The sequence below is a fragment of the Orcinus orca genome, chromosome 1 (genome assembly GCF_937001465.1).
Source record: "Orcinus orca chromosome 1, mOrcOrc1.1, whole genome shotgun sequence".
NCBI classification, from domain to species: domain Eukaryota; kingdom Metazoa; phylum Chordata; class Mammalia; order Artiodactyla; family Delphinidae; genus Orcinus; species Orcinus orca.
In genome coordinates, this window is record NC_064559.1 from 95,239,564 (window position 1) to 95,264,984 (window position 25,421).

Below are 25,421 nucleotides of genomic sequence, written 5' to 3' on the forward strand. Positions count from 1 at the left end.
AGCTGTTTTGAAAGGTTTCTACTAGCATATTAGGCACCCAGACAGGACACAGGATTTATAAATGCCTGTAATTTAAGGACTTTCACTCTGACATAATCCACATCCAACTGCCCGAGGCCCTTTTTCCAACATAATCAACCTAGGGATCCTGGTCAGTGCTGGGCCTAATAAGTTTCTCCTATTCTCTACAGCTTAGAGAGAAGTTCCTCTCTTTGTTCTCTTCTTAACAGCCACGGGCTTCGTCAATCACATCACCTCCACCCCAGGCATACCCAACCCAGCTACCACACCGGTTCCTGGCCGCACCCAAGCACACGTAAGCAGCCATTTTCTCTGTTGCCCAAGCCCCAGGGCGCCTCTGAACCCTCCACATAGAACCACCTTCTTCCTTCTGCACCACCATCCTCTTAATTAGTGGGTTCCAGTTTAGGTGCAGGTCAAAGTTTTCAATGATTTCCAGTGAAATGAGAATACACACAAATATAGAGATGTATGTGCATAAATATATGTGTGTGTGTGTGTGTGTGTGTGTGTGTGTGTGTATCTCAGATAAGTTTGCTAAATGACCTCTAAGCTGGCATTGCTTTTTCACACTTTAAATTTTTGTTTTTAAATGTCCTTTCTTTTATAAAATTATGATGAGGATAGATGATAGTTGATGTGGCTGCGATTGTTTTATCAATTTCCTAACTTGGCAAAATAAAAAGTTAGCAACCCTATATTGGTCACCAGCATTTGGGGGAAATTTTTACTCCTCTGTGAAGTCCAAGTTTGGGAGTCACTACTCTCATCTTCATCTCCTTTATTGGATTGGCTGCAAAAACTAAAAATAACTTTCAAGTTTATTCTAAATATACATATATTTCCTATGCTTCACTTTGCATGTACACATTACAGCAATCCAAAAGAAGGGGGAGAAAAGAGTCAAAGAAAAACTGAGGCAAAAAGAAAGTACAAAATGGGGTGGTAAATAAATCCAAACTATATCAGTAATCACAATAAATATAACTGGAGAAAACTTGCCAGTTAAAGACAAAAGTGGATTTTTAAAATACATTTTATTTTGTTTAGAAGAATGACATTAAAACATAAACAGAAAGACTGAATGTAAAAGAATTGCTAAAGATATGTCAGGAATATTCTAACGAAAAGAAAGTTGGTAGTTGGTATATAGCTATATATCAATAATATCAGACAAAATAAAGTTTAAGAAATAATGCCTTACTAGGGATGAAGATGGTCACCATATGCTAATAAAAGATTAAACTCACGATGAACATATAATAATTCTAAACACATATGTATCTATTAAAATAGCATTAAAATATAAAAGCAAGAATTATTATACCAAGAGGAAAATTGACAAATCCATCACCACAGTGGGAGAATTCAACATACTTCTCTCAGCATTTGATAGGTCAAGCAGAAGGGAAATAAAAGCATATAAACACAGTTAACAAGCTTGATTTAATAGATATATATATAGAGAGAGAACTCTGCAACCAATAATTATTGGTTATACTTTCTTCTCAAATGTACCTGGAATATTTATGGAAATTGACTTCGTATGAGTCCATAAAACAAGTTTTAACGTACTCATGGAATTGGCACTACTACATATGTATCTTTGAACAGAATGAAGTTTAACTCAGAAAGCAATTACTGTACAAAAAATAACTCTTGAAAACCTCACGTATTTGGAAATTTTAAAAACCCCTGTTTTTAAATAACTCAAGGATCAAAGAGAAATTGAATGAAAATTGAAAAATACTTAGAGAAGTAATAAAAATATAACATACCAGAATTATCGAATGCTCAAGGTTTTACATGTGCACTTGGGAAAAGGAATACTGTACTAACCATCAATGTTTAGCATATGTGTTAAACAGTATTTTCTGTTAAATCTGTTAGAAAAAAAACAACAGAAAACTTCTGAAATGCAATTAGTCCTGTTACAATGAGGGAAATATATAGCTAGTAACTCTTCTGAGTGGTCAGTGCCATACCAGTTAACCCCTCAGAAAGAATCATCCTCTGGGTTCTGCTTTGGCTCTCCCTAGACACCCCAGAAACCCACCCCATACCACTGCTAGCCAACTCTAAGTGACTGTAGGCAGTCACTTCCAAGGAGGCCACTCAATGCCTCCCAACCTGCAGGTCTAATTTAAGCCAGCCTACTGCAGGTCCTGGATATAGGTCCCTGTCCCTGTACGTCTCCCAGGACAGGGCTACCTGAACCATGGTACAGTTAATAAGTGCCCAGTGTTTGGCCCCCCAAGACAGTGGCTACCCACCACTACTCAGTACACCTCTGTAGTCACCCTTGTTTGTGGCCACTTGTGGGAACTGCAGCCTCCACGCAATCTTGGCACCAAGAGAGTCAGGGAATAACAGAGAGAGCAGGCAGGCAGTAATAGGTCACAATGAAGGTATCAGCCAGGTGTTGTGGCCTCTGCTGGCACTCTGGCACTGGAGCATAAGAAAAATCGGGGGCTAAGGGATGACTGAGGTGCACTTGTTCTCTTTTTCCATCCATGTTTTATTTCACCTTCCTTTCCTGTGACGAGGTTTTGTTTTTGTTTTTGTTTTTTAATCCCAAACATCCTCCCACCATGGGCATTAAAATTTGTTTTAGTAATAAAATGAATAATTAATGCTTGTGCATTGCCAAGCACCATTCTAAACATTTATTAACTCATTTGGGAATTGTAATTATCATCATTATCCCCTTTTACAGATGAGGAAACTGAGACAGAGAGCCAAGATTCAAACACAGGAAGTACCACAGAGCCCATGTGTTTAACCACCACATTATGTTGCCTCACCCAGCCTGAATGGCTGAGGTCAACCTAATTATACATGTCATTCCAATAAATGATTTTTGTATAATACAGATAACAGATATATAAAACCTTAGACAATATTTTAAAGGCTAGAAAAAAAATGTTAATAAAATTGCTGTTAGTTCCACAGAAGATGACAAGGGATTCAGTATCAACACCCATCCTTTCCTAATTTTAGGAAAAAGTTTTCTGCTTATTGAGACAAGTTACCTAATGACTATCAATTTATTGGAAAGGGATTGGAGGAATTTGATGGATTTCTCCTATGTTAAACCAGGGCTCAGGTAGCGGCATCATTTATCTAGTGACAGCTGTATAAAACGAAACCAACAATTATTAAAATCAGCTAATTTGGAGATGAGTAAAAAGATTTAACATAGTGTTTGCCCTTACATTACCCGGAAATTAGTTTTATAAGATACACAAACACACTTATCTATATATATAATTAAAGAATAATAGAGAATATTTGAAACGTATATTCTTTTTTTTTTTAAATATTTATTTATTATTTTTTTATTTTATTTATTTTTGGCTGCATTGGGTCTTAGTTGTGGCACACAGGCTCTTCGTTGTGGCGCACGGGCTTCTCTCTAGTTGTGGCCTGCAGGTTTTCTCTTCTTTAGTTGTGGCATGAGGGCTCCAGGGTGTGTGGGCTCTGTAGTTGTGGCGCATGGGTTTCAGGGTGGATGGGCTCTGTAGTTTGCAGCACGCAGGCTCTCTAGTTGAGGCATGCAAGCTCAGTAGTTGTGGCACGTGGGCTTATTTGCCCCGCGGCATGTGGGATCTTAGTTCCCTGACCAGGGATCGAACCCATGTCCCCTGCATTGGAAGGCAGACTCTTTACCACTGGACTACCAGGGAAGTCCCTGAAATGTATATTCTTGTAACTGTTTTAAATCTTCAGAATACCATTCCTAGCTCGGTGTTTCAACATAAATGAATGCCATAAAAGTAATATTTAGTGGAAAAAATGCTAGTTGCAAAAGAATACATACCACCTGCTACCAGTTGTATAAACTTTAAAAGTGTGAAAATACAAATAATATATTATTTGATAACACATACACATGTAGTGAAATTTATAAAAGCCAAAGGAATAATAAATATAAAATCCAAAATAAGACTCCTTATTGGGAAGGAGAGAAATGCATCAAAGAGAGAAACATAGAAGGCTTCTTCTGTTCTGTTTCTTTCTTGAGCAGGGTATTGAAATACAGAGGTGCTCATTTTATTATTTTCTACATTTTATATTTATAATGTGCTGTTTTGTGTGAATTGTTCTGTTAAAATTTAATCTTTGTTAATGCAAACTAGCCTTTCTGCTTAAGATCTGGGAGGAAGGGGCTTCCCTGGTGGCGCAGTGGTTGAGAGTCCGCCTGCTAATGCAGCGGACACGGGTTCGTGCCCCGGTCTGGGAAGATCCCACATGCCGTGAAGCGGCTGGGCCCGTGAGCTGCGTGTCCAGAGCCTGTGCTCCGCAACTGTGAGAGGCCCGCGTACCGCAAAAAAAATGATCTGGAGGAAAATAATAGCATTTAAGTGGACAATGAGAGAGAAGCAAAAAGACTTTATCCCCATATTTATGGACAAACACCAGATCTAGATAGATTACTTAGATTACTCTCATTCAAAGATGAGCACATAGAGTTCTTAATTGCAAACAAGATAATCTACTCTAGCTTGTTTAAATACAAAGTATTTATTGAGGGGTACAGATAATTAATGAGGCATTGGGAAAACTGAAAAAACAGACTCCAGGCCGACTTCCAGGAATAACTCCCCCAAAACTACTCTGTATATTGGACTACCACACTATACAGTAAAACCTGCTGCAAAATAAATTTAAAAGCTTTCACAATCTCTAGTTCTATAACAAAGCAGTATTAGCCACTATTTATATCAGCAAAATTATATTCCTGCCTCTCTCCCATGTAACTCCGCTCCAAATCAAAATCTCACTAAAGTATATCTGTTTGGTGAAAGTAAATCATATCTGGAACCCCAGTTGCAGAGGAACCTAGAAAATACAGTTCGGCTTTCCAGCCACTACAGCACAGGCCACTACAACAATGCCAGAATGCCATTGGAATAGGTGTTGAACAAATCAATCCACATATCCACTGCAGTGAGTAAACTGAAAAAGCAAAAATAAAATAAGATCAACGCCAAATTAAAATAAAAGCAAACAGACTTCCCAGCTCCACCCTCAGTATGGGACTTTTAGGGTTTGAGGGGATCGAAAGCTCTAAAGAACTAGGTAGTAGTGGGCTACGGATGTGGTTATGGTGTGATAAGCTGTGGCAAGGGTCTGTGCATGTTTTTGTTCGTAAATGACAACCTGTGGGGGGTGGGGAAAGGGCTCCAAGTCCTTGTGTTGGACTCCTCCTCCCAAATTCCTGTGGAAAAGATCCAATCAGTGTAATAGAGAAAAGTTTGTGTCATCCCAATCATCCTCAATATCTAAGAGAAAGCTTGCAACCTCCTGGATTCGTGATTAACATCTCATGATCCAAGGTGGGTCTGCTGTCAAACTGTTTTGGAAATCAGAGCGGGACATCACTCACATAGCTGAATATCAAAAATCATGTGCAGGAAATGACACAAAGGACAGCAGAGTAAAAGAGTGTAAGCCTTTGACTCACAATCAGCTACAATATCCAAAAGGAAGCTCGATATCTTCTAGTTTCACCACTGTTTCATGGATCCAAGCTGGGGCTGGAGTCAAGGATGTCCCAGAGTTTTTGTTTTGCTTTGTTTGAGGAGGATGGATGGGTTAGTACACATCAACGATGTCAAATCACTGATTTCAAATCAGTGATTGGGGGGTGGGCTATCGGATAAATTGAACAGAGAACCATCAGGTGGAGAGATGGGTAGAGGTATGGACTTACCTTATGTTATATCTCAAAATAATTTCAAAAAGAATTAAAGAGATAATGCCAAAAAGTAAAAACGAACAAAATTACTATGAGAGAATAAAGGTTAAAAACTGATCTGATATCGGGGTGGGAAAGACTTTTCTATGTATATAAAAAGTTAAGAAAGAAACTATTAGGAAAAATATTTGACTACATGAAATTAGAAACTTCTGAACTTCAAACATTATGAATAAAATTTAAAAGCGATTCCAGTTTCCATAATGGAAGAATAGTTTTCATAGGACTAACCATTCCACAGATAACAGTGATAAATTCTGGACAAAATATTTAAAAAACAATCAGTTTGAAAGGCACTGAAGAGCAATTAAATTAGATAGAAAATAAAGAGGATTCAAGCCTTGGAAGAAGTAACCACAATGTGGAATATCTTCACTCTGAGGGCACTCACCAGTCAAACCCTCAGGCATATAAACTCATGCTGAAAACCAGTCTTATAGCTCATGCATCAGGGTAGAGTTTAGAGCTGCCAAATTGGCTAGAAATTAAAGGAGTAAATTTCAGAAAGGAGGGAGCATCATTAGGGAAAAGCAAATCCACAAATGAATCACCTGTCATATATTTGACTCACCCTTGAACCTGATATGTACTGATTTGAGGGAGGCCAGGGTGAAAATAGTAGCTGGAAGGCTAAAAGACTACTGAGCAGAGATTTCAAGAACTGCCCCACCAGAGGAGGACAAAACACTGGAAATGACATAAATGTTCAAAAATAGGAGATTAAAAAAATTACGGTGCAGCCATATAGTATAACACAATGAAGTCATTAAAGTAATGTTTTAGACTAATATTTAATAAATATAGAAATATTCACATGTTTAAGTAAACATTCAAGTAGCTTATAAAAACAGTATGTACCGTATGATTCCAACCTTGCATTTTAAAAATGCCAGAGATAAACATACAGCAAAATATTAATAAGGATTTCCTGGATGATGAAAATATGAGTGCCTTTTATTTCTTCGTGATTTGCTTATTCTCCATATTTTCTATAAGGACTATATATTACCCTTATATTCAGGAAAAAATATTATCTTTTTTAAAAATTAGCATATAGTATGTACCAGGTGCTAGTGCAAGGCACTACTTCGAAGGACTCTAGGGCTGCAAAGCGTCTCAAAAGCTGTACTTCGGGGCTTCCCTGGTGGCGCAGTGGTTGAGAGTCCACCTGCCGATGCAGGGAACACGGGTTCGTGCCCCGGTCCGGGAAGATCCCACATGCCGCGGAGCGGCTGGGCCCGTGAGCCATGGTCTCTGAGCCTGCGCGTCCGGAGCCTGTGCTCCCCAACGGGAGAGGCCACAACAGTGAGAGGCCCGCGTACCGCAAAAAAAACAACTGTACTTTGGCTCCTCCATTTTACAGATGAAGAAACCGCAGCCCAGAGAAGTTAAATGACTTGCAAAAAAGCAAACCATTCGTTAATGATAAACAAACAAGCAAACAAAAAAAAAACAGGTCTTCTGATTGTCAGTGTCTCATTTCTCTGTATCTGGTTTAGACATAAAATCTTCGTTTATTCCTCATCACCCCTTGTAGGGGAGGTTGTTTCATAAAGTTGCATACTTTCATGTGGTATGGCAGTAGAAAGAGTGTGGGCTTGAGAATTTAGGCTGTCCCCTACTGAATAGCAATATTCACAGGAGGAAGAAAGAAGGAGCGCCTAGAGAATCGTCTATAACAAGGAGAAGGAGAAGATAAGGAAAGGTGGAATCTGGAATACAGGGCTTAAGGCAGAGCCTGAATCCTGGGTTGCTCTTCCAGAGGGCAGCAGGAAATAATGGGGATGGGAAAAGATACACTCAGTGGCAGGCCCATTCAACAGCAGATCAGGTGGAAACGTGATTGCAGGATTAATGATCCAATGCATTTAACGCAGAACCAGGGTCAAAACAACCATACCTACTAGTACTCTTGCCCACCATCCAGGAAATTCACATGCAAGAGACGTTCTCTTGGAGAGAACCCAAAGTTGTTTAAGATTAGTTTTTGTCTCGGCAATGAGAGAGAACAAAAAGTTCTTCTATCTCCCCATCTGGGAATCGAACGCCAACCTCCTACCTGACAAGCCAGGCCAGGCCAGGCCACTCACCAGTATGCCGACGAGGAAAACAACAGGAGAGGGTTTTAAATCATTGCTTAGGAAGTTACTTCTAAACTGCCATAGCAATTCATTCCTTGAAAGACGGTTGGTTGCTGGCCAAGTTGTTATTTTACTGTATCTAGACTGTCAGGTCGCAACTGAAACATAATGGGAGATCCACAGGTAGTTTAAAATTTCTAATAGCCACAGTAAAAAGTAAGAAGAAACAGGTGATAATTTTAAATATATATCTGACTTAACCCAATATTATGAAATATTATTTCAACATGTAACTAATACACAAATATTAATTAGATTTTGTTGTTGTTCTTAGTTTTCAAACCGGTAAGTATTTTACACTTACAGACAGCACATTTCTACATAGATGTTAAATTTTCATTGGAAAAACTTGATTAATATTTAGATTTCATGACACTTACAGTTGAAAAAGTGGATTTACATACGAAAGCTGTTCCTAAGGTACTTAAACGTTCTGCAATAGCTGGATTGAGTATCTGTTTACATTTTTACGTCGATTTGTTTCAATTAATTAATTAATTACAATTAATTAATTTCAATTAAATAGGCTTAAAAATGCAATTCCACAACAGCCAGCTCTACCCACTACCAGTCCCTCCCATCAGGAAACTTGCACAAGCCTCTTAGATAGCCTCATCCACCAGAGGGCAGACAGCAGAAGCAAGAAGAACTACAATCCTGCAGCCTGTGGAACGAAAACCACATTCACAGAAAGATAGACAAAATTAAAAAGCAGAAGGCTAGGTACCACATGAAGGAACAAGATAAAACCCCAGAAAAAGAACTAAATGAAGAGGAGATAGGCAATCTTTCAGAAAAAGAATTCAGAGTAATGATAGTGAAGATGATCCAGGACCTCGGAAAAAGAATGGAAGCAAAGATCAAGAAATGTTTAACAAAGGCCTAGAAATTAAAGAACAAGCAAACAGAGATGAACAATACAATAATTGAAATGAAAAATACATTGAAGGAATCAATAGCAGAATAACTGAGGCAGAAGAACGGATAAGTGACCTGGAAGACAGAATGGTGGAATTCACTGCCACGGTACAGAACAAAGAAAAAAGAATGTAAAGAAATGAAGACAGCCTAAGAGACCTCTGGGACAACATAGACACACCAATGTTCACATTATAGGGGTCCCAGAAGGAGAAGAGAGAGAGAAAGGACCCGAGAAAATATTTGAAGAGATTATAGTCAAAAACTTCCTTAACATGGGAAAGGAAATAGCCACCCAAGTCCAGGAAGCACAGAGAGTCCCATACAGGATAAACCCAAGGAGAAACACACCGAGACACATCGTAATCAAACTGGCAAAAATTAAAGACAAAGAAAAATTATTGAATGCAGCAAGGGAAAAATGACAAATAACATACAAGGGAACTCCCATAAGGTTAAGAGCTGATTTCTCAGCAGAAACTCTACAAGTCAGAAGGGAGTGGCATGATATACTTAAAGTGATGAAAGGGAAAAACCTACACATTCAGATTCAATGGAGAAATCAAAAGCTTTACAGACAAGCAAAGCTAAGAGAATTCAGCACCACCAAACCAGCTCTACAACAAATGTTAAAGGAACTTCTCTAAGTGGGAAACACAAGAGAAGAAAAGAACCTACAAAAGCAAACCCGAAATGATTAAGAAAATGGTCATAGGAACATACATATCGATAATTACCTTAAACGTGAATGAATTAAACGCTCCAGCCAAAAGACACAGGCTTGCTGAATGGATACAAAAACAAGATCCATATATATGCTGTCTACAAGACACTCAGTTCAGACCTAGGGACACATAAAGACTGAAAGTGAGGGGATGGAAAAAGATATTCCATGCAAATGGAAATCAGAAGAAAGCTGGAGTAGCAACACTCATATCAGATAAAATAGACTTTAAAATAAAGAATGTTACAAGAGACTAGGAAGGACACTACATAATGATCAAGGGATCAATCCAAGAAGAAGATATAACAATTATAAATATATATGCACCCAACATAGGAGCACCTCAATACATAAGGCAACTGCTAACAGCTATAAAAGAGGAAATCGACTGTGACACAATAATAGTGGGGGACTTTAACACCTCACTTATGCCAATGGACAGATCATCCAAACAGAAAATTAACAAGGAAACACAAGCTTTAAATGACACAATAGACCAGATAGATTTAGTTGATATTTATAGGACATTCCATCCAAAAACAGCAGATTACACTTTTTCTCAAGTGTGTATGGGAACATTCTCCAGGATAGATCACATCTGGGGTCACAAATAAAGGCTCAGTAAATTTAAGAAAACTGAAATCATATCAAGCATCTTTTCTGACCACAATGCTATGAGATTAGAAATCAATTACAGGGAAAAAAAGGGAAAAACCCAAACACATGGAGTCTAAACAGTACATTACTAAATAACCAAGCAATCACTGAGGAAATCAAAACATACTTAGAGACAAATGACAATGAAAACATGACGATCCAAAACCTATGGGATGCAGCAAAAGCAGTTCTAAGAGGGAAGTTATAGCTATACAAGCCTACCGCAAGAAACAAGAAAACTCTCAAATAAACAATCTAACGTTACACCTAAAGGAACTAGGGAAAGAAGAACAAGCAAAACCCAAAGTTAGCAGAAGGAAAGAAATCATAAAGATCAGAGCAAAAACAAATGGAATAGAAACAAAGAAAACAATAGCAAAGATCAATAAAACTAAAAGCTGGTTCTTTGAGAAGATAAACAAAATTGATAAACCATTAGCCAGACTCATCAAGAAAAAGAGGGAGAGGACTCAAATCAATAAAATTAGAAGTGAAAAAGCAGAAGTTACAACAGACACTGCAGAAATACAAAGCATCCTAAGAGACTACTACATGCAGCTCTATGCCAATAAAATGGACAACCTAGAAGAAATGGACAAATTCATAGAAAGGTATAACCTCCCAAGACTGAACCAGGAAGAAATAGAAAGTATGAACAGACCAATCACAAGTAATGAAATTGAAACTGTGATTAAAAATCTTCCAACAAACAAAAGTGCAGGCTCAGATGGCTTCACAGGTGAATTCTATCAAACATTTAGAGAAGAGCTAACACCCATCCTTCTCAAACTCTTCCAAAAAATTGCAGAGGAAGGAACACTCCCAAACTCATTCTATGAGGCCACCATCACCCTGATACCAAAACCAGACAAAGATACTACAAAAAAAGAAAATTACAGACCAATATCACTGATGAATATAGATGCAAAAATCCTCAACAAAATACTAGCAAACAGAATCCAACAACACATTAAAAGGATCATACACCATGATCAAGTGTGATTTATCCCAGGGATTCAAGGATTCTTCAATATACGCAAATCAATCAATGTGATACACCATATTAACAAACTGAAGGAGAAAACCATATGATCATCTCAATTGATGCAGAGAAAGCTTTCGACAAAATTCAACACCCATTTATAAAAACCCTGCAGAAAGTAGGCATAGGGGGAACTCTCTTCAACAAAATAAAGGCCATATATGACAAACCCACAGCAAACATCATTCTCAATGGTGAAAAACTGAAATCATTTCCTCTAAGACCAGGAATAAGACAAGGATGTCCACTCTCACCACTATTATTCAACATAGTTTTGAAAGTCCTAGCCATGGCAATCAGAGAAGAAAAAGAAATAAAAGGAATACAAATTGGAAAAGAAGAAGCAAAACTGTCACCGTTTGCAGATGACATGATACTATACATAGAGAATCCGAAAGATGCCACCAGAAAACTACCAGAGCTAGTCAATGAATTTGGTAAAGCTGCAGGATACAAAATTAATGCACAGAAATCTCTGGCATTCCTATACACTAATGATGAAAAATCTGAAAGTGAAATTAAGAAAATACTCCCATTTACCATTGCAACAAAAAGAATAAAATACCTGGGAATAAACCTACCTAGACAAAAGATCTGTATGCAGAAAACTATAAGACACTGATGAAAGAAATTAAAGATGATACCAACAGATGGAGAGATATACCACATTCTTGGATTAGAAGAATCAATATTGTGAAAATGGCTATACTACCCAAAGCAATCTACAGAGTCAATGCAATCCCTATCAAATTACCAATGGCATTTTTTACAGAACTAGAACAAAAAATCTTAAAATTTGTATGGAGACACAGAAGACCCCGAATAGCCAAAGCATCTTGAGGGAAAAAAACAGAGCTGGAGGAATCAGACTCCCTGACTTCAGACTATACTACAAAGCTACAGTAATCAAGACAATATGGTACTGTCACAAAAAAAGAAACATAGATCAATGGAACAAGATAGAAAGCCCAGAGATAAACCCACGCACCTGTGGTCAACTAATATATGACAAAGGAGGCAAGGATATGCAATGGAGAAAAGACAGTCTCTTCAATAAGTGATGCTGGGAAAACTGGACAGCTACATGTAAAAGAATGAAATTAGAGCACTCCCTAACACCATACAAAAACATAAACTCAAAATGGATTAGAGACCGAAATATAAGACTGGACACTATAAAACTCTTAGAGGAAGACATAGGAAGAACACTCTTTGACATAAATCACAGCAAGATCTTTTTTGATTCACCTCCTAGAGTAATGGAAATAAAAATAAACAAATGGAGCCTAATGAAACCTAAAAGCTTTTGCACAGCAAAGGAAACCATAAACAATACGAAAAGACAACCCTGAAAATGGGAGAAAATATTTGCAAACGAATCAATGGACAAAGGACTAATCTCCAAAATATATAAACAGCTCATGCAGCTCAATATTAAAGAAACAAACAACCCAATCCAAAAATGAGCAGAAGACCTAAATAGACATTTCTCCAAAGAAGATATACAGATGGCCAAGAAGCACATGAAAAGCTGCTCAACATCACTAATTATTAGAGAAATGCAAATCAAAGCTACAATGAGGTATCACCTCACACCAGTTAGAATGGGCATCATCAGAAAATCTACAAGCAACAAATGCTGGAGAGGGTGTGGAGAAAAGGGAACCCTCCTGCACTGTTGGTGGGAATGTAAATTGATACAGCCACTATGGAGAACAGTATGGAGGTTCCTTAAAAAACTAAAACTAGAATTACCATATGATCCAGCAATCCCACTACTGGGCATATACCCAGAGAAAACCATAATTCAAAAAGACACATGCACCCCAATGTTCATTGCAGCACTATTTACAATAGCCAGGTCATGGAAGCAACCTAAATGCCCATCAACAGACGAGTGGATAAAGGAGATGTGGTACATATATAGAATGGAATATTACTCAGCCATAAAGTGAACGAAATTGGGTCATTTGTAGAGACGTGGATGGATCTAGAGATTGTCATACAGAGTGAAGTAAGTCAGAAAGAGAAAAACAAATATCGTATATTAACGCATATATGTGGAACCTAGAAAAATGGTACAGATGAACCGGTTTGCAGGACAGAAATTGAGACACAGATGTAGAGCACAAATGTATGGACACCAAGGGGGGAAAGCGGCGGGGGGTGGGGGTGGGGGTGTGATGAATTGGGAGATTTGGGGGGAAAAAAATGCAGTTCCTCAGACGCACCCACCAGTTTCAAGTGCCCATGAGCTTGTAGCTACTGTATGAGTCTCGCAGATATAAATCCATGGCCCCTTTCCGAGGCTGAGTTTCAGACAAGACATCACAGAATCCAGAAGATACAAAGATTTCTCACAAGTTGGCAGTTTAAAAAGGATGGCAGTCCCCAACAAACACATGAAAGAATGCTCAACATCATTAATCATTAGAGAAACGCAAATCAAAACTACAATGAGATATCATCTCACACCGGTCAGAATGGCCATCATCAAAAAGGCTAGAAACAATAAATGCTGGAGAGGGTGTGGAGAAAAGGGAACACCTTTGCACTGCTGGTGGGAATGTGAATTGGTACAGCCACTATGGAGAACAGTATGGAGGTTCCTTAAAAAACTACAAATAGAACTACCGTATGACTCAGCAATCCCACTACTGGGCATATACCCTGAGAAAACCATAATTCAAAAAGAATCATGTACCAAAATGTTCATTGCAGCTCTATTTACAATAGCCCAGAGATGGAAACAACCTAAGTGTCCATCATCGGATGAATGGATAAAGAAGATGTGGCACATATATACAATGGAATATTACTCAGCCATAAAAAGAAACGAAATTGAGCTATTTGTAATGAGGTGGATAGACCTAGAGTCTGTCATACAGAGTGAAGTAAATCAGAAAGAGAAAGACAAATACCGTATGCTAACACATATATATGGAATTTAAGAAAAAAAAATGTCATGAAGAACCTAGGGGAAAGACAGGAATAAAGACACAGACCTACTAGAGAATGGACTTGAGGATATGGGGAGCGGGAAGGGTAAAGCTGTGACAAAGCGAGAGAGAGGCATGGACATATATACACTACCAAACGTAAAATAGATAGCTAGTGGGAAGCAGCCGCATAGCACAGGGAGATCAGCTTGGTGCTTTGTGACCGCCTGGAGGGGTGGGATACGGAGGGTGGGAGGGAGGGAGACTCAAGAGGCAAGAGATATGGGAATATATGTATATGTATAACTGACTCACTTTGATATAAAGCAGAAACTAACACACCATTGTGAAGCAATTATACTCCAATAAAGATGTAAAAAAAAAAAGAAGGAAGTTAGGAGGGAAGGTAAGAGAGGAAAGAAAGCCTTTAGAATCTAATCCCTCCAAAATGTTGCTGGGCAGAGAATGAGGCCCCCAGGGTATATAAGGAGGTCAGGGGAGAAAGGGAGGTTTCGCTGCAGTTCTTAGTTTCAGTTCCCAGTTTCTCTCAAGCTTTAAAAATGTATTGCACGCCCTATTTCTCGCTCTTTTCAGGAACTTGCTGAGGGTGAGAAAACATAAGTTGCGTTGGCCGGGAATCGAACCCGGGTCAACTGCTTGGAAGGCAGCTATGCTCACCACTATACCACCAACGCAGTCACGCTTTAACCTCTCAATTACATATATAAGTATACTACTGGCCCTGATGTCACAAATGGCTTTTGGTATTGCTTTATATCCGAGATCCCAAGGCACACAAAACCTTTTCTCGGTGAGGATGGACCCGTCCTTACTCCTCTTAGTCGGCCCCGCCAACTAACGACGCGGGGCCGGGAACGCAGAGACCACCCGGCGCCCGGAGCCGGAGGGCTGGAGACGCGGAGCCCGGAGGGAAAGCCAATGCCTCGCTCGGCCCAGGGAATTTTCTCCCCCGCCGCCTTCTGTCGTCCGCGCTCCCAGCTCCGCCGCTTGGCGCGCCCCAGCACTGGATCCACCGGGTGTTGGGTTCGGTAACGGCAATTTGGGGCGGAGGGTTCGAGGGAGACCGGCCAGCAAGCGGGTCCACCCTGGTGTGGCTCGGTCCCCCGAGAGAAGGAGCGAGAGGAGCGCTCGAAGGGACACTGGGGAAATGGATCTTTACAGTTTAGGATTATGAAGAAGTAAGAGATAGGAGTCGGAGGCAGTTTTATTTTTCCTGTTTTGCGAAGAAGTCCAGGGAGAATTCTAAGTTTATTTAAATAAACAGCAAACAGCAATGATATAGTTCAACATCATGCTACCGCGGTGTTTGACAATCTTACATGGGAATAGAAACGTTTTTTCTCACGTGTCAGGATGGCCGAGCGGTCTAAGGCGCTGCGTTCAGGTCGCAGTCTCCCCTGGAGGCGTGGGTTCGAATCCCACTTCTGACAAGCTGTATGTTTTACTCACTTTTTTTCCAACATAGAAGTAGGATTGAATTCGTGGAGAAAGGAGTATTGATTAATAAACACCTTTCTATGCTGCCTATCTACACATGAAGGTTGTGCTTCGCTTTGACTATGAAACTGAATCTATTTAGATCTATCCCTAACTACAAAAAATTTTTTTCTTTCCTTTAGACTCCGGTTTCTCAGTGCCTATTTACTGCATGTAGATACAAGACTTCCCTGAACAAGGAAAAGCCCTCAACCCAGATCCCTAAACTTGTTGTAACTGACCTGAGTCTTTTCATGCTCAGACTGCAGTGTCAAACTTTGATGAGACTCGGATTCCCCAGCATCTTGCCGGGCCAGCTCCCACCACCAATTCTAATTCAGCACGTTTGCTGGGTCCTCAAAGACCCGGAAAGGAAATCAACACCCCAAACGGGGGAAAGTATTAGAGAGCAAAGGTAAACTCATGGAGTTGTTTCAAGAACTTTTTCTTGAAGACCGCAAACAAGCTACTCTCTAATTTGGGAGGCGCTGATTTATAGAAAAATCTTGTGCTTTCCGGAAGAGGGAAGAACTGTCAGTCCGAAGAGGCTGAATGTGTGAGGTCCATAAGCATGAGGATGGAAGGATCCTTAGGTTGGTTAATGAAAGCTCGCCAGACAAACTACATTCTTTGTTATTTACTGGGCTGCGACCTTGGGAAATGTATTTGACTTTTCTGAGCCTTAGTTTGCTTGTAGTAAAATGGAGATAGAATTGTTGTGAGGATTGAGATGACCTAGCAGCTTATTAGAAATACAGATCTCAGGCTGTACCTCAGACCTACTGAATCTACATTTTATAAGATCTCCACATTTATAAGTCACATTGATATCACATACCTCCTGATATAATACAATAAGACGGGCACTTCACCCTGTGCTATACTTCCCCAAAACCCCACTGTAATCATGAGAAAACTGACAAACCCAAATTGAGGGACAATCTACCAAACATACCTAACCAGTACTCTTCAAAATGTGAAGGTCTTGAACAACATCAGAAGATTAAGAAACTGTTGCAGATTGTAGGGAAGACATGATGACAAAATGCAACGAGTTAACCCGGATTGGCTTCTGAAACAGTAAAAGAACATTAGTGGAAAAATATGAAATCCCCTCAACATTAGGGGAAGCTGGATGAAGTATATACAGTGACTTTCTGTAGTATCTTTACAACTCTCAGTCTAAAATTATTGCAAAATAAAAAGGCCTTAAAAAAAAAAACTTGAAAGTGGTTGCCTGTTAGGAGTAGCACTTGGGTGTGGGGCAAGAAACTGCTGGGGTTTTTTTTGTTCTTGTTGTTGTTTGGCCACCCCATGAGGCTTGTGGGATCTTGGTTCCCGTACCAAGGATTGAACCCCAGCCATGGCAGTGAAAGCGCAGAATCCCAACAACTGGACTACCAGGGAATTCCCAAGACTGCTTGTTTTTCAAAAGAAGGATTGTAGCAAGATATGGTTTTTTAATAATGGGCATATATTTTGATTTAATTTGTTCTGATATTTTGGGGAACAAATATTTAATTTGTTCTAATATTTTTATTGTAATCACGCATAGCTGTGATTACAGTAATCGAACTAAGACTATATATATATATACACACACAATACAATGACATTTAGATGCCTATTAACAGGAAACAATCCCCAAAGAATCTAAAGCATCAACAGTAGATGAAGTGGTTAGTTCGTTTAAATCCCTCTGTAGAAAAATAGATACCATCCAAATGAGAAGATCTGAAGTGTTTTGACAACTAAGCACAATGAAATTCTCCTTCTTATATACAGTGTGTGTTTTTAACGAGAGAGAGAGATTGTTGAAATGCTAGGAAACTGTCTAAACCCTGTAGGTGCCATCATTCTGCTTGAGAAATTACAAACAGTTTGGGATGGTCAATATTGGAAGCTGGAAGGAAATTCAGGAAAGGGAAAGTATAATACGGAATGTGTATGTGACATCATCTCTTTTTTGCAGGTTCCTTCAACGGGAAGCCAGCTGGCATAGGACTTAGGCCAGGCGCAGGAAAAAGCAGTTAAAAATGTGAAATGACAACCAGGGGACAAATGGGTTGTTACTGCAACCTCTCCACCTGCAAGAAATCACCCTTAGCTAAATATAACGTACCATTGCTCTAACAAAGGCCGCCTTCTTTTCTGAGATAAAAATAAATCTCTCTTTGCACATGAGAGAGGTACAGTGTGGATTGGGCTGATTGGGAAGTAACTTACACAAATTTATCCTTCTCTTATATGTCATTTAACTGGCAATAGAGTTGAGCCTTAGGATATTTCCCAGGTTTAGTCACTTGCTATAAAAAACACACATTCACTTAATGGATAATGTAAATATACAATAAAGTATACTTTTTCTCTCAGGGCTCAGCATCCAACTGTGTTCTAAAGGAATAATATGTACAATTTCACAACATTTGGGTGAAGATCTGGTAATAAGTGGAGTTACGGCCTGTTTGTGAGGTGACAATGTACGGGCTCTAGAATCAGGTAGGACAGGGCTCTTAATTCCAACTCTCCCCACCACCCCCCTTCCCCGACTTAATAGCTATGGCCCTTAAGTAATCGTTTAATGTCTTTTAACCTCCAGATCCTCACTTTCAAAAGGTGATGTTGCTGTGATGATTACATTGTATAATCAAGTACCTGGTACATAGGTGACAATCAATTAATAATAATTAGTGATAGCTAATATTTGTTGCTCATATACTGTATGCCTAACATTCTTCTTCACTCCTCACATATTTAGTTAATTGTACCCTTATAACAATTCTGAGGTACTATTTCATCATCATCCCCATTATATAGAAGGGAAAACTGAAGCTCAGAGAGTTTAACTTGCGGAGTAGATAAAGTAACAGCACTGAAAACCTAAGCCTTCTTGTTCCAATATAGCCATTTTGCTACACAACTGCCATTGTCATCATCATCATCATCCTAGGGCTCATCAGGAGAAAGCAGATGGGGCCATGCTATTTCTCTCACATAGATAAGATAATAATAACTTTAATTACACCACTAGACTTACCCTCTCAGTCTAACATATTCCCCAGAGTCCAAGACTTGGGGTCTGCTCTCTAATGAACAATGAATAAGGTCACATTATTAGAGGCAGATAATTAGCATATAAACTCTTTGGTAGTGTGTTAGGACACACAGACTGACAAACTAAACTGGGCTCCTAATACAGAATTTTTATTTTAGGGTCTTGCTAGGGCTTACGTTTCTCTTCATTCTCTGCTTTTCCAGCTCCACCTCCCTCCCTCTTTTAACACAGTGTCACAATTCTCTCCTGTCTGACCTCATTTCAATACTATCTCAATGTGCCTTCCTCAGACTCTTCCTCTTATCTTGTTTTCCCTTATAGAAATCATGCACACAGCCTCATGAATTTTCTTCCCATCCCTCCTTCAGCACCCACCCCAACATTTTCTGCTTCTGATAGCCCTGCCCCTTCATCTACTTAATTGGATAGAATGAAAACTAAGAAGAAACATTAAAAGTTTATTTAGCTCTTTTATTTCACATAACAAAATCCATACATGCAAGTAACAAAATACATTAAATGTAGATAAAAGCAGAGATAAAATGCCACACAAATGTTCATAATGATTACTTCTGCTTGTCTGAAGTAGGAGAAGAAGATTTTTTAAAAGTCAACTGGCAAATACCTCAGTTATAAAACATACTGACCAATAAAACTCCCTGTTTGGGGGCAAGGTTCTCCTCCACTCCCACCCCTCAAGATAGGCAGGATCATAGTAGACAGTCTAGAAAGTCCACAAGCCCAGCCCTTACAGTCACAGCTGCCTTGCCAGGAGGGGCCATTTAATCGACTTCCTCAATGACAGGGCCAGTACTGGGGGTTCCCTGTCGGGCTTGAGATCCACAACTGCTACCGCCAGGGACACCAGGCCCCCCGTAGAGCCTGGAGAAGATGGGGTGACAGATATGCTCCAGCTCCCCCTTCTGATGCACATATTCCTCTTTCTCTGCCAACCGGTTGTGCTCCAGCCAAGCAAGGACTTCCTGACACTTGTCTTGTACTTTGCACCCGTCCTCTTCAGGAATCTTGTCTCTAAGTCTCTCCTCTTGCAAAGAGCTCTTCACATAGGCCTCCAGAGAGTTTTTGGCAGCCACCCTGTCCCTCTGGGCCTCATCCTCATCCTGAACATCCTTGTACTGTTCAGCCTCACAAGCCATCTTCCCCACTTCCTCCTTGCTCAGCCGGCCCTTGTCATTGGTGATGGTGATCTTGTTAGCTTTGCCTGTGCTCCTGTCAGTGGCTGTCACACTCAGGATGCCACCGGCATCAATGTCAGAAGTCACCTCGATCTGGGGGACTCCACGTGGGGCAGGAGGGATGCCCCTGAGCTCAAAGCATCCCAGCCGGTTGTTGTCCCTAGTCATGGCCCTCTCGCCCTCATACACCTGGATCAGGACCCCAGGCTGGTTGTCTGAATAGGTAGTGAAAAGTCTGGGTCTGCTTGGTCGGGATGGTGGCATTCCTCTGGATCAGTGTAGTCATCACCCCACCAGCTGTCTCCAGCCCCAGGAACAGGGGAGCCACATCCAGCAGCAGGAGATCCTGCACCTTCTCACACTTGTCCCCCATCAACACTGCTGCCTGCACAGCAGCCCCATAAGCCACGCCTCATACGGGTCGAGGCTCTTGTTCAGCTCCCTGCCATTGAAGAAGTCCTGCAGGAATTTTTGTACCTTGGGGATGCGGGTGGAGCCACCCACTAGGACAGTGTCAGGGATCTGGGCCTTGTGCAGTTTGGCACCCCTTAGGGCCTTCCCCAGCGGCTCCAGGGTGCTGCAGAAGAGGTCCGAGCACAGTTCTTCAAAGCAGGCTCGAGTGATGGAAGTGTAGAAGTCTACGCCCTCAAACAGGGAATCGATCTCCAGAGTGGCCTGGGTGCTGGAGGGCAGGGTGCGCTTGGCGCGCTCAGAGGCTGTGCAGAGCCTGCGCAGGGTCCGCTTGTTCCTGCTCAAGTCCTTCCCGTGCTTCCGCCGGAACTCCTCCACGAAGTGGTTCACCAGCCGGTTGTCGAAGTCCTCTCCACCCAGATGAGTGTCTCCAGCCGTGGCCTTCACCTCAAACACACCGGCGTCGATAGTGAGGACCGACACGTGGAAGGTGCCCCGACCCAAGTCGAAAATGAGCACGTTGCGCTCTCCGGCGCCCTGCCGGTCCAGGCCATAGGCCGTGACAGCCGCCGTGGGCTGGTTGATGATCCTCAGCGTGTTGAGCCCCGCGATGGCACCCGCGTCCTTGGTGGCCTGACGCTGGGAGTCGCTGAAGTAGGAGGGCACCGTGATTACAGCGTGCCTCAGGGGCTGGCCCAGGTACGCCTCCGCTGTCTCCATCTTGCTCCGCACCACGGACGAGATCTCCTCGGGGTGTAGAACGCCTTGTCCTCCCCGCGGTAGGACACGCGCACCTTGGGCTTGCTGCCCTCGCTCACCACCTGGAAGGGCCAGTGCTTCATGTCCCACTGCACAGTGGGGTCTGCGAACTTGCGCCCGATCACTTGGCGTGGAACACTGTGTTGTGTGGGTTCAGATCCGCCTGGGTCTTGGCCGCATCGCCCACCCGACGCTCGGTGTCGGTGAAAGTCAAGTAGCTGGGGGTGGTGCGGTTGCCCTGGTCGTCGGCGAGGATCTCCACCCGGCCTTGCTGGAACATGCCCACGCATGAGTATGTGGTGCCCAGGTCGATGCCTATGGCCACTTCCCTTGCAGCGGACATGGCTGTGGCTTCTCGCGCTTCTGGGATGAGTGTGATACCGATTCAAATGCAGGAGTCTGCGGAACTTCGAGCGGCTCAGCCGTGGAGGTGCGCTCAGCGGTGCGACTCTCCTGCCTGCCCAGCTCGGATCTGCTCGGTTCCGCTTCCACGAGCTTTTTATCCGGTTGCCGGAGGCCCGCCATACCCACGCCCACGCCGACGCGAACCTTCCAGCGCCTTCGCGGCGAGCCCAGAGACGCCCGGTCCCCCGCTCCGGCTGACAGCCCAGGAGGCGCCGGGCTGACTCCGGGAGAAGGTTCGGGCGGATGGTGCCGTGCAAGGAGGGGCGGCCCCAGCTGCGTCAGACTCAGAGCTGCAGAGAAAGTTCCAGCTTCTCCCGGCTTGTTCTAAGGGCGAGCGGTTGGGGCAGAATTCAGGTAAAGCAAAAACTTCTCAAGAAAACAGTTCTTCCTCTGGGTGGCTCAAGAGGGCTGATCAGAGTCCAGCGGCTCGAGAAGAGCCGGAAAGCATGTCACCATGCGAATAGAGCCATGGCCTCGAGGCAGGGGGTTAAATAGTAGTTTTTTTTCTTAAGTCTTAATTATTATGTTGTTGTTGTTTTGAAATCTAAAGGCAGTGTTTTCGAAATTGTGGCTAAGAGGCGTGGCCCGATTTCTGTTCTGGAATGAAACTAGGGCCAAAGACGACTTTAAGAGATGGCGCTCGCAGCCATGTTACCGCTAGGGGCATTGGTGGTTCAGTGGTAGAATTCTCGCCTGCCACGCGGGAGGCCCGGGTTCGATTCCCGGCCAATGCAGTGTGTTTCTTTTTTTCAGGCTATTCTAATTTAAAAAAATTTTTATTGGAGTACAGTTGATTTAAAATGTTGTATTAGTTTCCGCTGTACAGCAAAGTGAATCACTTATACATATATCCAATCTTTTTTTAGATTCTTTTCCCATATAGGTCATTTACGGAGTACTGAGAAGAGTTACCTAGGGCCTTATTAGTTATCTATTTTACATATAGTAGTGTGTATATGTTGAGACTTTTTCTATTCTAGGATTTGTGACACTGAAATAAACAAAACCAGTTAGTTGAAGGCTGGGTTCGTTTGGTTTTTGCTCCTTTACCAAGTCGCATTCCTGAGAGGAGCCGGAACCTGGTGTTGTGGCTTGGGGACCCAGGCATGACCTCTCCACCCAGCCCTGGAAAGAACACAGCACAGGAGGAAGGAGCATGTGGATGGATGAACTGTGGTGAAAATGTCCCTCCTGTGGTTGAGCCTCCTCCCTGGGCCAGTGTCTCCAAGGAGCATCGTCCCAAGGGGCCGGTTGGAAAGGCACAGTGTGCGTTTTTCTCTGAGGCCTGGACAGGTTCCCAGCCAGAGCCCAGGACGGACGTGGGGAGTAAATTCCTGGAGGCTGCAGTCCATCCTATGCCCTGAAGGCCAGGGGAGGTTATGAGTTCACTGGTCAGTAAAGCCACATTTGTTCCCATCAGTGCTATGGCCTTGCAAAGTGAGTCTTTGCTATGTCTCACTTTCCTTAATCCAGAATATCCCATTTGAATTTTTTGGTGTTTCTATTTGGCGTGGACTCCCAAAAAGCCAAAAGAAGGAGACTTTTTGGAGACGTGAGGATGGAAATGGAGGAAAGAGAAGCAAATGTTCTCTATAACCTCCCCATGGGGGAAGGAACTCTGGTTTCCTGCATGACAGACAGGGATAGTCACCACTATACTAAGAGCACAGTACCCAGGGGAACATGATACATTCTAATGTTAAACTCTAGTAGCTTCAACTATTATGTAATATATTATTATTCACCCGATTCAAAGGCAACTCCTAATTTTTAAAAAGAGGAACTAAAAACCTTTGCTCTGTAAATGGGTATTTTCTCCTCAGATGGCTCAGAACTCTTTGGAATGCTTCAGGGCCTTTGAAGAGGGAGGAGGGAGTCAGGATGCAGATGTCAGTCCCACTTCTGGACTGGAAAAAAGGGAATGTTTGAAGACATATGCAATGAGTGGCTTCCATGGTGGAAAATCATATCAACCTGTTTTATTACCCAGGAGGGAGAGAAGCTGTCAGCTTTAAATTCATTCACTTTCGGTGTTTAGGCTGCCCAGGCCTGCGTGTCAAAGTTAGGACATTTTAGGCAAGAGCCTGCAAGAAAAGGGTGCTCACTTCAGAAAGGAAAAGGTGGCCTTGCCTGGGGTCTGTGCCCTGGACTGTTCAGGGGCTGCCTTGTCAAGCTACTCCGACCTTCTCTCCCAGCCCTCAGCAGCCTCAAAACCCCACCTGCACGTCTACCCCCAAGAGTTCCAGGTATAGCCCTAAAGCAAGCACCTCTGTACCTAGACACAGCATCACACAGGCATGCTTCCAATGTCATTCACTTTATTTTTTAATTCATAATAGAGAAGCTTATTATGCAATGCAAATTTTAAACATACACTTAAACATATCCACTTATGTTTAGTAACTTAGATTGAGTGTCTTTAAAAGTAGAACAGGGATTTCCCTGGTGGCGCAGTGGTTGAGAATCTGCCTGCAAATGCAGGGCACACGGGTTTGATCCCTGGTCCACGAAGATCTTACATGCCACGGAGCAACTAAGCCTGTGCGCCTACAGCCTGAGCTCTCCAACAAGAGAAGCCACTGCAATGAGAAGCCCACGCACCACGACAAAGAGTAGCACGTGCTCACCGCAACTAGAGAAAGCCCGCGCGCAGCAACGAAGACCCAATGAGGCCAAAATAAATAAATAAATTTATTTTTTTAAAAAGTAGAAGAGACATTCAAGTGATGACTTAAAAGGCCATTGTGGGGCTTCCCTGGTGGCGCAGTGGTTGAGAGTCTGCCTGCCGATGCAGCAGACACGGGTTCGTGCTCCGGTGCGGTAAGATCCCAAATGGCGCGGAGTAGCTGGGCCGGTGAGCCATGGTCGCTGAGCCTGCGCGTCCGGAGCCTGTGCTCCGCAACGGGAGAGGCCACAACAGTGAGAGGCCCACGTACCGCAAAAAAAAAAAAAAAAAAAGGTCATTGTGGAGGGATGCTCTTGACCCAAAACTGAGCACAAAAAGCAAGTTGTAGAACAAAATGTATAGTATGATCCACTATATATAAAGATCTGTGATACCAACTATCTGTACATCCTTGAACAAGTCATTTCGACCATCTGGGCTATACCTTTCTCAATTTTAAGATGACAAGATTGAATTTCATCATTTCTGACACTTTCTAGCTTTAAAAATCTCTGATTTCATCCAGGAGCAAAAGGGGATTCCTGTTTCCCCTAAACTATGTACCTGCTCTATACCCAAATAAATCCTGCTTCTGTTAATAAGAAAAAGAGGAGTGATCCGCTGTGTCTATGAGATAGCGCCATATATACTTTATTCATTTTTACCCCTCACAGTGGTACAGTAAGAAATGTTAGTGTGATAGACATTGATGATGCTCACCAATGTTTATGATTCTCCTCCTTCTAGCCTCAGAAAGGGATTGCAATTCCATGCCTCTTGAGATCAGGTCATATGACTTGTTTTGATCAATGAAATGTAAGTATGTGTGATATGTTACTACTGGGCAGAGGGCATTTAATTACCATCCTAACTGCTGTTCTCTTTGTCTTCCTTGGCAATGTGTGGTAGCTGGTGTTGAAATGGAAGTATAAACCTGAGCCATCCCATGAAAGACAGCTTCCTGGGGAGTCTTTCAGGAAGACTGGAAGCAGAAAATGAATGAGAAATAAACCTTTGATGTTTTATGCCACTGAGATTGTATTTTTACAGCATATGAGCTTAATATACTGGCTACAGCTGGTCAAATGGGATTATCCCCATTTTTTTTTCTGATGTGACTAGCCACAAAAATATAACTCACTCAGTTCTACCTTCTAGTCCACCCCCACTCCACCTTAGACCTTCTTACCTTTTTTTTCAGTTACTATAGTAAAAGCAATCTTATCTATT

General features: G+C 41.9%; 2 protein-coding genes, 1 long non-coding RNA gene and 3 other non-coding genes across 41 annotated transcripts in view; 3 read left to right on the top strand and 3 right to left on the bottom strand.

Annotated features, from left to right (window-relative positions):
- The window catches only part of LOC101283030 (low affinity immunoglobulin gamma Fc region receptor II), a 214,320-nt gene that overhangs the window by 69,498 nt on the left and 119,401 nt on the right, over positions 1–25,421 (bottom strand). The window lies entirely within an intron of this gene.
- Positions 14,827–14,898, bottom strand: TRNAG-UCC (transfer RNA glycine (anticodon UCC)). Its single transcript has one exon. It is a non-coding gene; the product is annotated as a tRNA-Gly (tRNA).
- Positions 15,007–17,838, top strand: LOC125964007 (uncharacterized). The gene is made up of 3 exons (XR_007476463.1): positions 15,007–15,402; positions 15,844–16,115; positions 17,673–17,838. It is a non-coding gene; the product is annotated as an uncharacterized LOC125964007 (long non-coding RNA).
- On the top strand, positions 15,572–15,654 carry TRNAL-CAG (transfer RNA leucine (anticodon CAG)). The gene has a single exon. It is a non-coding gene; the product is annotated as a tRNA-Leu (tRNA).
- On the bottom strand, positions 19,201–22,076 carry LOC101282770 (heat shock 70 kDa protein 6). Its single transcript, XM_012537525.3, is given in 5 exon segments — positions 19,201–20,182; positions 20,184–20,362; positions 20,365–21,115; positions 21,118–21,245; positions 21,248–22,076. Coding segments are annotated over 5 exon segments (1,920 nt in total). The 5' UTR covers positions 21,465–22,076; the 3' UTR covers positions 19,201–19,537.
- On the top strand, positions 22,190–22,260 carry TRNAG-GCC (transfer RNA glycine (anticodon GCC)). Its single transcript has one exon. It is a non-coding gene; the product is annotated as a tRNA-Gly (tRNA).